At 36.5% G+C, this 13,680-nt stretch overlaps 1 protein-coding gene across 2 annotated transcripts in view; it reads right to left on the bottom strand.

Annotated features, from left to right (window-relative positions):
* LOC126256593 (SEC14-like protein 1) overlaps positions 1–13,680 on the bottom strand; it is a 229,089-nt gene that overhangs the window by 38,024 nt on the left and 177,385 nt on the right. For both annotated transcript variants that reach the window (XM_049955494.1, XM_049955495.1), the window contains exon 3: positions 13,284–13,415. In XM_049955494.1, the coding sequence (XP_049811451.1) occupies positions 13,284–13,415 (132 nt within the window). The remainder of the gene's footprint in view (positions 1–13,283; positions 13,416–13,680) is intronic.

Raw genomic sequence — 13,680 nt, 5'->3', positions numbered from 1 at the left:
TCAAATTGAAGCTCAGTAATATCTGCACCTGTCTACACCTGCCTTCTTTGGTATTGGTATTATTTTCTCCTAGAATTCTGAAGGCATTTCACCTGTTCCTCATCTCCTAGAAACCAAGTGGAAAAGTTCGGTACGGACTGGTTCCCACACAGATTTTAATAAACCTGAGGGAAAACCGTCTACTTCAGGTGCTTTGTTTCTATTTTGGTCTTTCAGTGCTCTGTCAAATTGTTTCACGATAATTTTAAAATGAAACTTAAAGTAACAACCCTGGAAAAATTCTGCTCCTTCCTCAATTATATTAAGTAGCTGCTGTTTACCTCTTAGTGTTAATACACAGGGTGTCTCACAATTCCTATAACAGGTATCTACAGATTGTAGAAGGGACTTTAGTTGACAAAGTTTTGATAAGAAACCCATGTCCATTTAGATATAAATTAAGTTTGAATATCAGATCACTTTCAAAGCTCCCACTTCATGGTACACATGAACTGGTTACAACGAATTCTGACCTGGGAGCTCTCCATGAGCCTACGGCATGGACTATGTTTCAATTACTCATCATTGGGTTCCTTTCTAAGTGATGAAGGACGTCCTCTGCGAATTCTAGAGTGCGGCATGTCCATGGAGCAAGTCAACCCTCCTCTATCAGTTTCTCTTTGCCATTGTTTTGGTTGAACGAAAATGGTATGTGATGTCATAGCTATGACAGGGACTGACAATGGCACCCTCTTCTCAGTTTGTGTGCTTACCATGAAGTGGGAGATCTGAAAGTGATTCCAACTTTGGACTTATTTTATACACAAATGTTAGAATTCCATACATGGATTCCTTATCAAAACTTTATCTACAAAGTCCTCTCTACAAACCCTAGAAGTCTGTAATATGAATTGTGACTCACCTCATGAAGATGAATAAATGTTTATATGTTGCAAGAATAGAGGCCAGTTTACAGGGTACAGTTTTACCTGTTATATAGCAAAGGTGTATGCCTACTTGTTTAAGACCTTTGTACTTTTTACTGTACTTTGTACTGTGCTGTGTACATTGTAATCAATATGAAACTAATTATTGTAGTTTGTAACTAATGTCATTAAGAAGTAAATTTATTGAAATGTGAATGCAGGAACTTCAAAAATTTTTAACACAATTGTTTCCTGTGCACAATGTTTTTGCTGTTTGTTATTGATGAGTAATAACTTTATTAATTTTACCTGTATTACCCTACATAACTTGACAAAACACCACTCAGTGACACTACGCAGAGAATCAAAGTATCCAGCTCTCCAAGTCAATGCAGTGAGGGGTACTTAACAGTGAAATAACTCTGCAACTTTATTTCTGTGTCAACTCTATTCTGTCACTTTATTCAGCCGAATATTAAAGAATTTTGTACACATACTGTTTCAGCAAAATGCAAGGCCAATGATGGCCTTCACATAAATGTAAAGCAGCATGGGAAGTTATCAAAACTGAAATAAATTGTCAAAAGAAAGACAGCAGCATTCCAATTCCTCCTGACACACTAAACAATTACTTTGCCAATCCTATACCAGAAACCAACATCACCAGCTGCTGTGGCCAAGCGGTTCTAGGCTCTTCAGTCTGGCGCCGCACGGCTGCTACGGTCGCAGGTTCGAATAGTGCCTCAGGCATGGATGTCTGCGTAAGTTAGTTAGGTTTAAGTAGTTCTAAGTCTAGGGGACTGATGACCTTAGATGTTAAGTCCCATAGTGCATAGAGAACTTTTTTGAAACCGATATGAAGAAAGATGTAAGCAAGGCTGAAGCACTGTTGCCACCATTACACAATAAACCTCTAATTTTGTTATTAAATAGATAAGAAAAGGGATAATAATGCCCTTAATTAATAGAGAAAATATCAACAGACAGAGCGTACGCAGAATGTCTAAAAATATCCATAATCAAGCCAGTCCATCATCACTTGGCAATTACCAACCAATTTAACTAGTCCCAATTATTTCCAAAATAACAAAGCACTGTATGCACCAGCAGATGAACCAATATTTTGAACATAATAATCTAATCTGTCCTCTCAATATGGCTTTAGATCTACCCTCTTCACCGTGAAAGCAGTTGACAGTATTAAACAAAAGTATATGACTTTTTTGAAAATAAGTCAGTAAGTTGTGCGACACTACTGGACTTAAAGAAAGACTTTGATACAATGTCCCATGTTATTCCAATAAGAAAGCTATGGTACTATGGAATTGTGGAGAAGCCCCTACTCCTACAGCAGTCATACCTAAGTAACAGAAAACAGTTAGTGCATGTGTGAATAATAAAAAAATCAGCTCCTCTATGTGTTAAAAAAGGAGTGCTGCAGGGCTCCGTTCTTGGGTTCTTTCTGTTCATCACATATATAAATGATCTGCCTTCCTTATTGCCCTGTGGCACTGTACTACATGCAGATGACACGACATTAATAACTCAGAATACTAACATGGATGAGTTACAGCTGAATGCTGAATGTAGCAATAGCAGTAGATGTGTGTACCTCCTGGTTTCAGGCTAATGCGCTACACAAATAACAGAAAACAGAGAACACTGTATTTAATCTGAATGCCCCAAAGGAGGAAAATAAATCAATAAAACTTCTTCAATTCCATATTGATCAAAGTTTAAGCTGGGATACACATACAGCTCCAGCCTCACACATGTGATTTATCTGCTATATAAGTTGAGAGGCCGTGTAAGCGAAACTCTGCTGCACTATGCATGCTTTGCTTTCTTCAGTTTCCTTCTGACACAAGGAATGGGGAAACTCACCTGGATCTAAGACTGTATTTAAACGGCAAAAAAAGGCCATCAGATGCATTGTGGGACTCTCACCACGAGAATTATGTAGATACTACTTCAAGGAAATGAATATTATGATTGTACTTAGTTTATACATTTATAGTTGCCTAGTATACACCTGGATAATTTTGACATCAAGATGTCAATACACCATCATAACACTAGACAGAGACATGCAATTGACAAGCACCATGCCACACTAGCAAAGATCCACAATAGCTATAAATATCTTGGTGTCACATATTTTAACAAACTACCCAAAAATGCCTAGATTATTTAGATACAAAGAGACTAACATGATATGCTGAATCATTGTGGCATACTGTATTTGGTTTGCACAAAGAGATCATTTTGTATTACAATGTACTTTTCTGAAGTAGTTACTTATGTAACAGCCTCCTTACAACATAATTATGGAACGACAATTGTAAAGTGACTGTAATGTTGTAACTATAAAACATATGATGACACCAATTACATGAAAACATGTTCAAAGGTGAATAAATATTCAATTCTATTACATTTTTGTTTGACAGTCTTTGCTTCTGGTATCTGCAGATCATTTTGGTTTGTTTGAAACTGCTAATGCGAGTTTTTGTGAGATTAAAACAAATCATTTACTTTGAACCTGTTGTAGATCCATTCTCTCATCTCAAAGATGTCTTGATTGGATGTGTTTGGGGCCTTTATTTGTAGAATTATGTTGTCAGGGAAAACAGTTTTGAGCAGCCCCCTAAACTCAATGAGAAGTCATTTATGTAGACTTAGAATATGGATCAAGTCAGTACTGAACCCTATGGTACTCAAAACAAAACTCAGAATGAGGGAACAAAATATGATGAAGCGCAATTTGTCACAGAGTTCACTGCAAGATTACAGAGAACTCCAACGAGGTAACTTGCTGTTCAGCTCTTCTGGGACTTTACAGACAAAGCTAAACACGATTGGTAAATGAGAAATTCTATTTCAGTATATGCAGCATTTCCTCATTCTCAAGTACTTTTCACTTTTGAAAACTGATAAAATATAATTAAAGTGCACAAAATTGAAGATTCCTTCTTATTTTTCTTTTCTTGTAGAAGAAATTTTTTAATTAACATAATTCTGAAAGAAGTTGATGCACACCATATTCCTATTAGAAATCAACTTTATTCATAGTGAATTTGGTAGGTGGTACCAGAAAAGTCTAATTTTAATTAAAAATGTTAAGTGGTTGCTGTTACCAGTGGCAGTTAGTGTAAACCTTGCCAGTTTATACGCATTTATTTATTGTTTTCTAAATGACAAACAAGATGGTACATGACCATTTTTAACAGGCTTGAGACGCAGCAGTCACCAGGAATGATACAGCAATGGTGGAGAAGCAGTAAAGGACAAATGCAACACTTCATGTTCGAACAATTAAGAGATTTCATGTGGATTTGATGTGTGTTGGTATGTTATTAAGCACAATAGTAAACAACTACTCAGAAGAAGAAGAAGAAGAAGAAGAAGAAGAAGAAGAAGAAGAAGAATGCATCTCCAAGAATTTCAAGAGCAAAAATACAAGAGAAGGAAAGTTGCTACTCACCATATAACGGAGATGCTGAGCCGCGACAGGCACAAGCATCTCTGCTGTATGGTGAGTAGCAACTTTCCTTCTCTCGTATTGTTACATTCCATCCTGGATTTTCCATTGTTTAATTTCAAGAGCAATATATTTTAACACAGACTCACATCATCTGACCATTTTGCAGTAAGGACCATGTAAATTGGAGCACTATCACGTTTCACAATCTCATGTTGATCACTTGATAATGCTTTTCCTGGTCAGGTAACTGAATTATGTGCAAAAATCTATTTATCACCATTTAATACCTTTGGAGGTACAAAAACAAAATAGAGTGTGTGTGACAGGAAAATCCATAACTTGTTATCAAAAATGTTCCTTACTACAGAGGGAGGTGCATATGAAATTGCAATGTAACATACTGCTTGAGACCATTTGGACATTACATCCTTCTTGCAGAAACGACAATTGCAATAAGGCAGAGTTGATACTACAGTCAAGGAATCCAATTACACCATCCTGCATGTCTTGTGGTTATCCAGTTATTTTTTATCGTGCTGACATTTTAAAAAAACAATGCTACTCTCAAAATACATAAGCAAATAATACATTGAATATATTTCTTTAGTTTTGTTTGTATACTCACTCATGCATTTAGGTGTCTCACATCCAAGAAGCATTTTGTTTCATAATGTGTCAGTAAAAAGATCTACATGTATAAAGGTGTGAATTTCATAAGAATAAATAGCCTCTGATAACTTTTTTTTCATTTATATGATGATTATAACTGTCAAAATTATTGCTGCTATATGCTCTGAAAAGTAGGAGCCACGCATACTGACCCAACAGCAGTTATTGCCACAGGAAAGGGATTACGATTTTGCTAGTTTTCCCTGTTACCGTAGCTAACTATACTCACATCCACCGATGAACTGTGACTTTCGCATCTTCAGTGTAGCCTTGACACTGCATCCGATCAAGCTGTTCACAGCCTTGTTTACTGATGTACCTTGCTGTCACTCTTAGGTCATTCTCAACCTAAGGAAAACATTACTATTTGATGTCTTACTTTTTGTACATTAGTCTCTGGGTCATTGTCCTGATGCAATGAAACAATGCCTGCATCACTTAGACATTTATCATTTTAATTTAACCCTTTATTTAGCAAATATAAAAGTTGTAGAGAAAAAAATTTTCCTTGTTTTTTCCTCACTATATAGACTTAGAATAATGATAATAAATGTTTTAATTGTAATATTTATTTGTTATATAAAAAATACAAAATGTCATTTGAGAGCAACATTGCCAAACAGTGACACTGATATGCCAAAGGTAATCTACTTTGTGCTTTACTTCAGTTCATTTGTGATAAACGTGTCCACAAGCAACTTATTGTCTTCATATATGAAACTGTCAATCTCCTGATACACACAACTACTGAAAGCAAAGGTTACCATTTATGGATAGTTTCACATATCAATTATATTTTGCATGAAAAGCTTTGCAACAATTTCTTCCAGGTACAAAACACAGAACTATATTGCACTTACAACATGTAACTGTCAAGTAACCTCTTGGGCAATAACGACATCAACCTTTTGATCAACGTGTAGACCAGTGGTCATGGCACTGAACCTCATGTCTTGTACAGGCACTGGAATCTTTGCTCTCTTCTTGGGAGGTGGCAAAATTAACTGATTGGGCATAAATTACTACTGCATAAGCATTCCAATAAAACATACTCAAACACTTGTGTCAGTAAATGAGTACAGGGAATACCAACACACCTTTTGTGACATAATATCACGACAAGCTGGCAATGCTAACGACAAACTGTCACTGTATCACAGTAATGGCACTGTCTGAAGAGGAAAATGTGGTGGAAAACCATACTGCAATGAAGTGTGCCTATAATCTACAAAAAGTAAATTGGGATTTTCTGCAGTCACACCAGCTGCTGGATGCCATTCAAATGGTAATTAACAAACAATATCTGTGACAATAAAGAAAGGAAAGAAAAACTCCATGGAGTAGATGCCCACAAAATCTTAGAGAACAAGGCAGACCAGGTGGTGGCATCAAAAGGGATCAAGTAGAGTTACACATGAGAAGGCTAGAATATCACCATTCTGTTATACTTCCCAGTGCGAGTTCTTGGTGTTGAATTAAAACTGATTGGTGACTCCATGGAGTGCTGTGTGCACAACAACCATATATGTTAAATTAAAAGGAATGTCAGCATTGGCCGTAATATTGATGTTTTATTGATGGCAAAATCAATTTTCAATCACATAGTGATCATCTTCAGTGCTGGAAGTTAAAAATTTCACATAGCGATCAGTGAATAAAAACAAAAATACCTGTGGTGTACAAATTAAACTCGTAGACACTGGTATCTAGTTATCATTAACCAAAGCTGAGAAGCGATCACAATAACTGAAACCGCTGTTTACATTCACCTATACAGCAGACCTCGGTGTACAGGATCTTTTAACGCCCTCCATGTGGTGTGTGTCATGTGAAGACTTAACAATTCTTTATTTGCCAAGAGATTACCACAAAAATACCAAAGTTCACTTGCAAATTATTAATTGAATATTTCAATTTTAAAATTGTACATTAAAAAACGTATAGCAAAAAGACGGGGGAAATGCACATCTTGCCAACATGCGCTGGCATGTTATTTTCAAACAACTTAAAAAACATGTCCGAATAAAAATTAACAGGTGAAGTTATATGTGTCAGATTACAGGACTAGAAAAGAAGAAATATATACAAATAACATGATATCAAATATAACAGAATTTGTTATCCTGTGGCTTGTCAAGTTTCACGACGCCACTGAAAGTGGGCATTCTCGGATTCATTAGTATTAAAGTTTTTTTAACAAATGGGGTGAATAATGCATCCGTTTCTCTAAGTGCCTTCTTAATTTCTGCGACGAACTTAGCTGTGGGGTTAAAAGAGTATGTTTTGAACATAGGGCTGGAGAAGAAGTTCTGTGCTTTTCGCACATAGTCGGCCTCCTATTAGTGTATTTTTTATGTATTTTTTTTGTTTTTTCTTCATTTTAAATGTAAACCACTAAATTCAAATTGTGCATGGCGGGGCTAGTGGCCCCGCGTTGTTCCCTCCATCAATAGATGGCAGCACTTTTGCCACGCTGGTTTACCAATTTGCCTCATTGTTCGCATCCGCTACTCCCTGTTCTGCACTCGTAGGCAGCACACTGCGCCTGGTACATGCGGCACTCTGGGACCACAGCCCAAGTGTCATGATATCATTTGTATATTTCCCTACCCAGGCAGTCATCCATAGTACTGTGTGGGGCCACTCGCACATTGACATACATTTCACAGCACCCAGCCCGACCAGCAGTTTCAAAATGTTTTTTAAAAGTTTTTAAAACTTTCTAGGGAAAAAAATTTTTGTTTGCTTTTTGTGTGTGTTTCAGCATGGGAAAATTATCTCCCGTCTTTTGCTATTTCCAGTACAACACCTGAGGATGGGTTTGTAACAGTCCAAAACCGGTTGTGTGAAAAAAAAAAGAAATTTACAATGGCAGCGGTATTTTCAACCTCTTCCAAAGTAGCCAAGATGGTTTCCATAAGAGAGCTGCAATATTCAAAGACAAAAGAGGAATTACACTGATCTACCATGAAGATGTAAATGTAACTGAAGATCATGACAGATGTCATGTCTTGTATGTGGCAGGGTGATAAGCATTAGGAACTGCCAGTATTTACTTCTGTGGACCTCGAACTGCTGTCCATGACCTGTTGCTGCAGAGAGATTGAAGGAAACCAAAAGACCAAACACTTGCTGTCATTTTAGTGTACATCCTTGCTGGAATCATGTGGGCAGTGTAAGAAGTGGAGCATGTATGGCTCTGATAGAGGCACAAATTGGTACACACATCAGTGGAAACTTAAAGGACTGTGAATTTCAACTCTTCACCACTGTCATGGTATTCTGCATTGTAGAAACACTATGGTAGTGCTGGAAGCTATAAAGCTGGCAGTATCTATTTTTTAAATAAGTGCAGTCAAGAAAAGGCTGAGATCTTAGTAAGTAAGTAGGCTTGAAATACCTCTGCTCATTAATCAGAAGTCATTTGTTAAAATACATAAAGATCATACTAGCCAATAATTCTGAACCCCACAGATGAGCTGGATGTTCTGAGAACAATAAAATCACTCAAAAATAAAATGTCATCTGCTCTGGATGAGCTACTAGTTTGTATATCTGACGTGCTACTGTAATTTCCAAACCTCTATCACACATTAAAAAAATCTTTTTATAAGGCATTTTTCTGGCTGAATTAAGTTTCCAAAATAAAGTCTCTAAACAAAAAACAAGACATCCAGAAATTGGTAACTATGGACTCAATGTCAGTCTTTTCAAAAATATTAGAAACTACTATAAAAAAACAGTTACTAAATGTATTGTAAAATTTTTACCTCCTTCCTTCAATTCAGCACTCCTATAAAAGTAGGACTACTGAAAAATCTACAGGTTCATCCATGGATGACACTGAGTGGATTGAGCCAAAACACAGCATTACAGCAATACATTTTGACTTATCAAAGCTATTTGATACATCTAATACAGTATCTTGCTGGAAAAACTAAATGACATTGGTATAGTCATAGTCATTGGGATAGTAAAAGAATTGATTCTGTCTTATCTTGAAAATAAATATCAAGTAATAGAAATCACCTTGACTGACAGTCAAAATCAAGGAATTAAATTCACATGGCGCTTCCATCCAGTAACAATACCTGAAGACTTCTCATATTCGTTATTTATGTTACTGATAATGCTGACATTATTTGCAGATAAGACAAGAGTTTTAATAAGAGATGTAGATCAGCCATTAGCAAACATGCGAGCACAGTTCTGAGGGAGACTGATCCATCTCAAATTTACTGACTGTAAATCTTCCAAAAAGCTGTTTCATTCATTTCAGGAAAACAATGTCTCAAACAAGAACTCTGTATCAGTAGCCATCAAATAGAGACGGTAGCTATTAAATTATTGGGTTTGTATTTGGATGAAAATATAGATCGCTAGGCCTATAATCTACCCAGTATGCTCTGCTTTACGTTAGTATCTCAGATCTGCAGAATAGAATTGCCAGAACTGCATATTTTCACACTGCTGTTACATATGGAATACCATGGAGACATGGTAAAACTAACCTAAAAACGGTTTTGCCATACAGAACAGGCTGCAAGAACGATTACAAAAAGTTCCACATTAACATTCTCAAAATAACTATTTGTTCAATTAAACATACTTCCTTTGCATTGTCTCTATATTCATAAAGACTGCAATCAGCATAATATCAAATTAGGACAAGCTGAAAATTAATTCCTATGTACATCCATTTATGTATTCTGATGTCAAATATGTTATATACACAGTTGAGACTATAAATACTTTAATTTTGCCCAAAACTTTGCCATTTCCAAAGTGTTTTTGGCTCCATGATGAAGTTCATTTCTGTGCAGGAGGCTGAACACAGCAATATTTAACAACTTACATGTAATGGGAGTAAATTTTGGAAATGGGTGGTAAGTTCCTATGGGACCAAACTAATGCGAGTAAAAATAAGGCTATTCAAATGTCTTGAGTATTAGACAGTGTAACACACTTTCAGATGCCATAAAAGCTATCAAGAACATAACAATGTTCAATGACATAGATGCCTAATCTCCCCTGTTGAACTGCTTGTCTGATGTGATTACTTGGGCCATATGCAATAAATAGTAGTTGAATCTTACAGGAAAAGATCGTGATATTTACATCAATTATTAATGTTAATTAAGCATTCGGAAACTGCTGAGGGAGCAGAAGCTATTGCACTCTTGGTTCAAAAGAGAATGCGCAAATGATGACATGCAAAGGTTAGCAAAGATTTGTATGTATGTGAAAAGATCTATGCGCGAAGCATACAACTACCACTGCTGCCATACCCTAGCAAAAGATCTGGCAGAGAATCCGAGAAAATTCTGGTCCTATATAAAACCACTAAGTGTGTCTAAGGCATCCATCCAATCACTTGCTGACCAGTGGTAGTTGAAGACAGCAAAACGAAAGACCAAGTTTTAAATATCACATTCAAGAAATTGTTCACACAGGAGAATGATACAAAAATACAATTGTTTGAGCATCAAACAGACACCTATGTTGGTGACATAGTAATAAGCATCCATGGCATAGAGAAACAACTTAAGGAGTTTAAAACAAACAAGTCACCAGGTTCAGATGGAATCCCAATTTGGTTTTTCAAAGAGTACCCCACAGCATTGGGTCCTTACTTAGTTTGCATTTAACATGAATCTCTTGCCCAGTGGAAAACCCCAAGTGGCTAGAAAAAAGGGCAGTTGACTCCCGTGTATATGAAGGGCATAAGAACCGACTTGCAAAAATTATAGGCCAATATATCTAATATCAGCTTGCTGTAGAATCCTTGAACATATTCTCAGTTCAAAAATAATGAATTTTCTTGAGATCGAGAAGCTTATGTCCACGAATCAGCTCATTTTTAGTAAACATCACGTGTGGGAAACTCAACTTGACCTCTTCTCACATGATATACTTCAAACTGTGGATGAAGGGCAATGGGTAGATTCCATATTTCCAGAAAACATTTGATGCATTGCCTCACTAGAGGCTGTCAAAGAAGGTATAGTATATGGAACAGGTTCACAGATATGCGAGTGCGCCAAAGACTTCGTAAGTTATAGAACCCAGTATGTTGTCCTCGACGACTAGCATTCGTCAAAGACAAGGTATCGTCAGAACTGCCACAGGGAAGTGATAGGGTGACTGTTGCTCTCTATATAAATAAATGATTTGGCAGACAGGGTGGGCAGCAAGCTGCGGTTGCTTGCTTCAATGCTGTGGCATACAGTAAGGTGTCGAAGTTGAGTGATTGTAGGAGGTTACAAGAAGAGATAAAATTTCTCGTTTATGATGAAGGGAATCTTGCTCTAAATGTAGAAGAATGTAAATTAATGCAGATGGGTACAAAAAGTAATCCTGTAACATTCAGATACAGCATTAGTGGTGTCTGCTTGAAACAGTCACATTATTTAAATATCTGGGCATAATGTTGCAAAGATAGATGAAGTGGAACGAGCATGTGAGGATTGTGATACGAATGGCAAATGGTTCAATTTAATTTATTGGGAGAATTCTACGAAAGTGTGGTACATCAGGAGACCACATATAGAACACTAGTGCAGCCTATTTTTGAGTACAGCTAGAGTGTTTGGGATCCATGACACGTTGGATTAAAGGAAAACATTGTGGCAATCCAGAGGCAGGCTCCTAAATTTGTTACTGGTAGGTTTGAATAACATGAAAATGTTACGGAGATGCTTTGGGAACTCAAGTGGAAATCTCTGGAGAGAAGGTGACATTCTTTTTGAGGAACACTATTGAGAAAATTAAAAGAACCAGAATTTGAAGCTGACTGCAGAACAAATATGCTGCCTACAACATACAATGCACATAAGGAGCAATAGGATAAGATATGAGAAATGAGGGCTCATAAGGAGGCATATAGACAGTCTTTTTTTCCCTTGTTCCATTTGCAAGTGACACACGAAAGGAAATAACTAGTAGTGGTAAGGGGTAGCCTCCACCATGGGCAGTAAGGTGGACTGCCGTATATCCATGTAGATGTAAATGTAAATACTTTTTTTTGCTCTTGTTATTGTCTCTCACATTTTATATTCTTTCAGATTTATTATATTAAATCATATTGTGTGGTTATTCTACAATGCGGACTACAATGTTTGATTTTATTGGGCTGTCCTATATTGAAATAGTTTTTTATAACTTATATTGCACTGTGTATTTGTTATAGCTGGATATTGTGTGTATATTTAATGATACTATGCAATGTGATTTACCGGGATGAACAAATGAAATGAATTAAATGAAAGTACCTTCTCCTGAATCATTTCCTTAACATTAGTGTCATCTCTTACATTATTCTCCCCAAACCATCAACCTGATGTAGTTTTTCATTCATTGTCCTTGTAACCTGCATGTCACACTGATCAGATTCCTACACTATTTTTCAACTTACCACTTCACTTGTGGAAGAGTATTCACTAGATACAAGCTATTCATAACACTCTCCTTGCAGTCCCTGACAAGACCTACTCCATCAGGATGAACACTAATTGTGCTATGAACTAAACATTGTCATCGTCTTGGATGCATGTACTGTTTAGATAACAACTAAACCACAACACTGTCAGTGCAAATTAATCAACACAGACAGGATTTATACTATTCACTGTCTAACCTGTTGCAAAATCACACTCTGTAGCACCACATCCATGGGCCATTTTTATTCTTCACAACGCCACCAGCAATTCTGAGTTTAACGAGACAAATTGTTTTTAAATCAAGCACCTGGTTCCAAGCACCAACCAAATATGAACTTCAAGCTACTGACTACTGTCACTTTCTACTTAGTTTGTCAGCCTCTCTTTGCTTATGATCTTCAGTTTAATTTTTCCTTCTTCATATCTCTTGTTCAATGAGAAAATAATGTGACCAGAATGAAAAAAATAGTTCTGCTTCAAGATTATTATAACACTTAAAATGCTTCCCTGGGCACCTCTTCTCCACTATTTGCATCATTCCTTTTTCTCAGTTTGTACTTTTTCTTATGTGTGTGTCTTATTTTCAGTCTGTATTTATGTGATCTCTGACCCACTGACACACACTCCCAATTCGTCCTTTCAGGACTGGAAATCTTTTCTGTTGTTCGCATTTTAATTGTTTATTTCCATAAAATCTACCCTTTTAGTTTTAGAGCATAGATTACTTTCACACTCAGATCAACCATTTAAGAAATACTGTATAACAGCAAAGAAAATTGTACTTACAAAATATCGACATTTCTCTACAACTACTACTCTGCTTGCGAAGCTCTCATTGTACGCTTCAATATGGAGCGTTCGGTTTCTCCGGTCCAAATTATTTTTCTGGATGAAGTATACATGATCAACACCAATGATCTGAAAAATGAACATACTGCATTCATACATTGTTTTGAAAAATCACTAATGTTTATTATGTTTGTATTACAGAAAACAGCAAACAATACGAGACTGTGCACTGGTCTCTGAGGAAAGTTGCGCAAAATTCCAGGTGGGAATTCAAATAGCTGCAACAGCATAAGACTCCGCATGCTCAATGTACTTTTACTCTAATTCATCAAAGCTAGAGAAGAATTGTATCAACTGAATTTATTTTACAGATTTGCTGTATAATCCTTAGCCA

This window comes from Schistocerca nitens, chromosome 1, assembly GCF_023898315.1.
Source record: "Schistocerca nitens isolate TAMUIC-IGC-003100 chromosome 1, iqSchNite1.1, whole genome shotgun sequence".
In the NCBI taxonomy this organism is placed as follows: domain Eukaryota; kingdom Metazoa; phylum Arthropoda; class Insecta; order Orthoptera; family Acrididae; genus Schistocerca; species Schistocerca nitens.
Note: the sequence above shows the minus strand (reverse complement) of the source record. Positions and strands in the feature narration are given on the sequence as shown.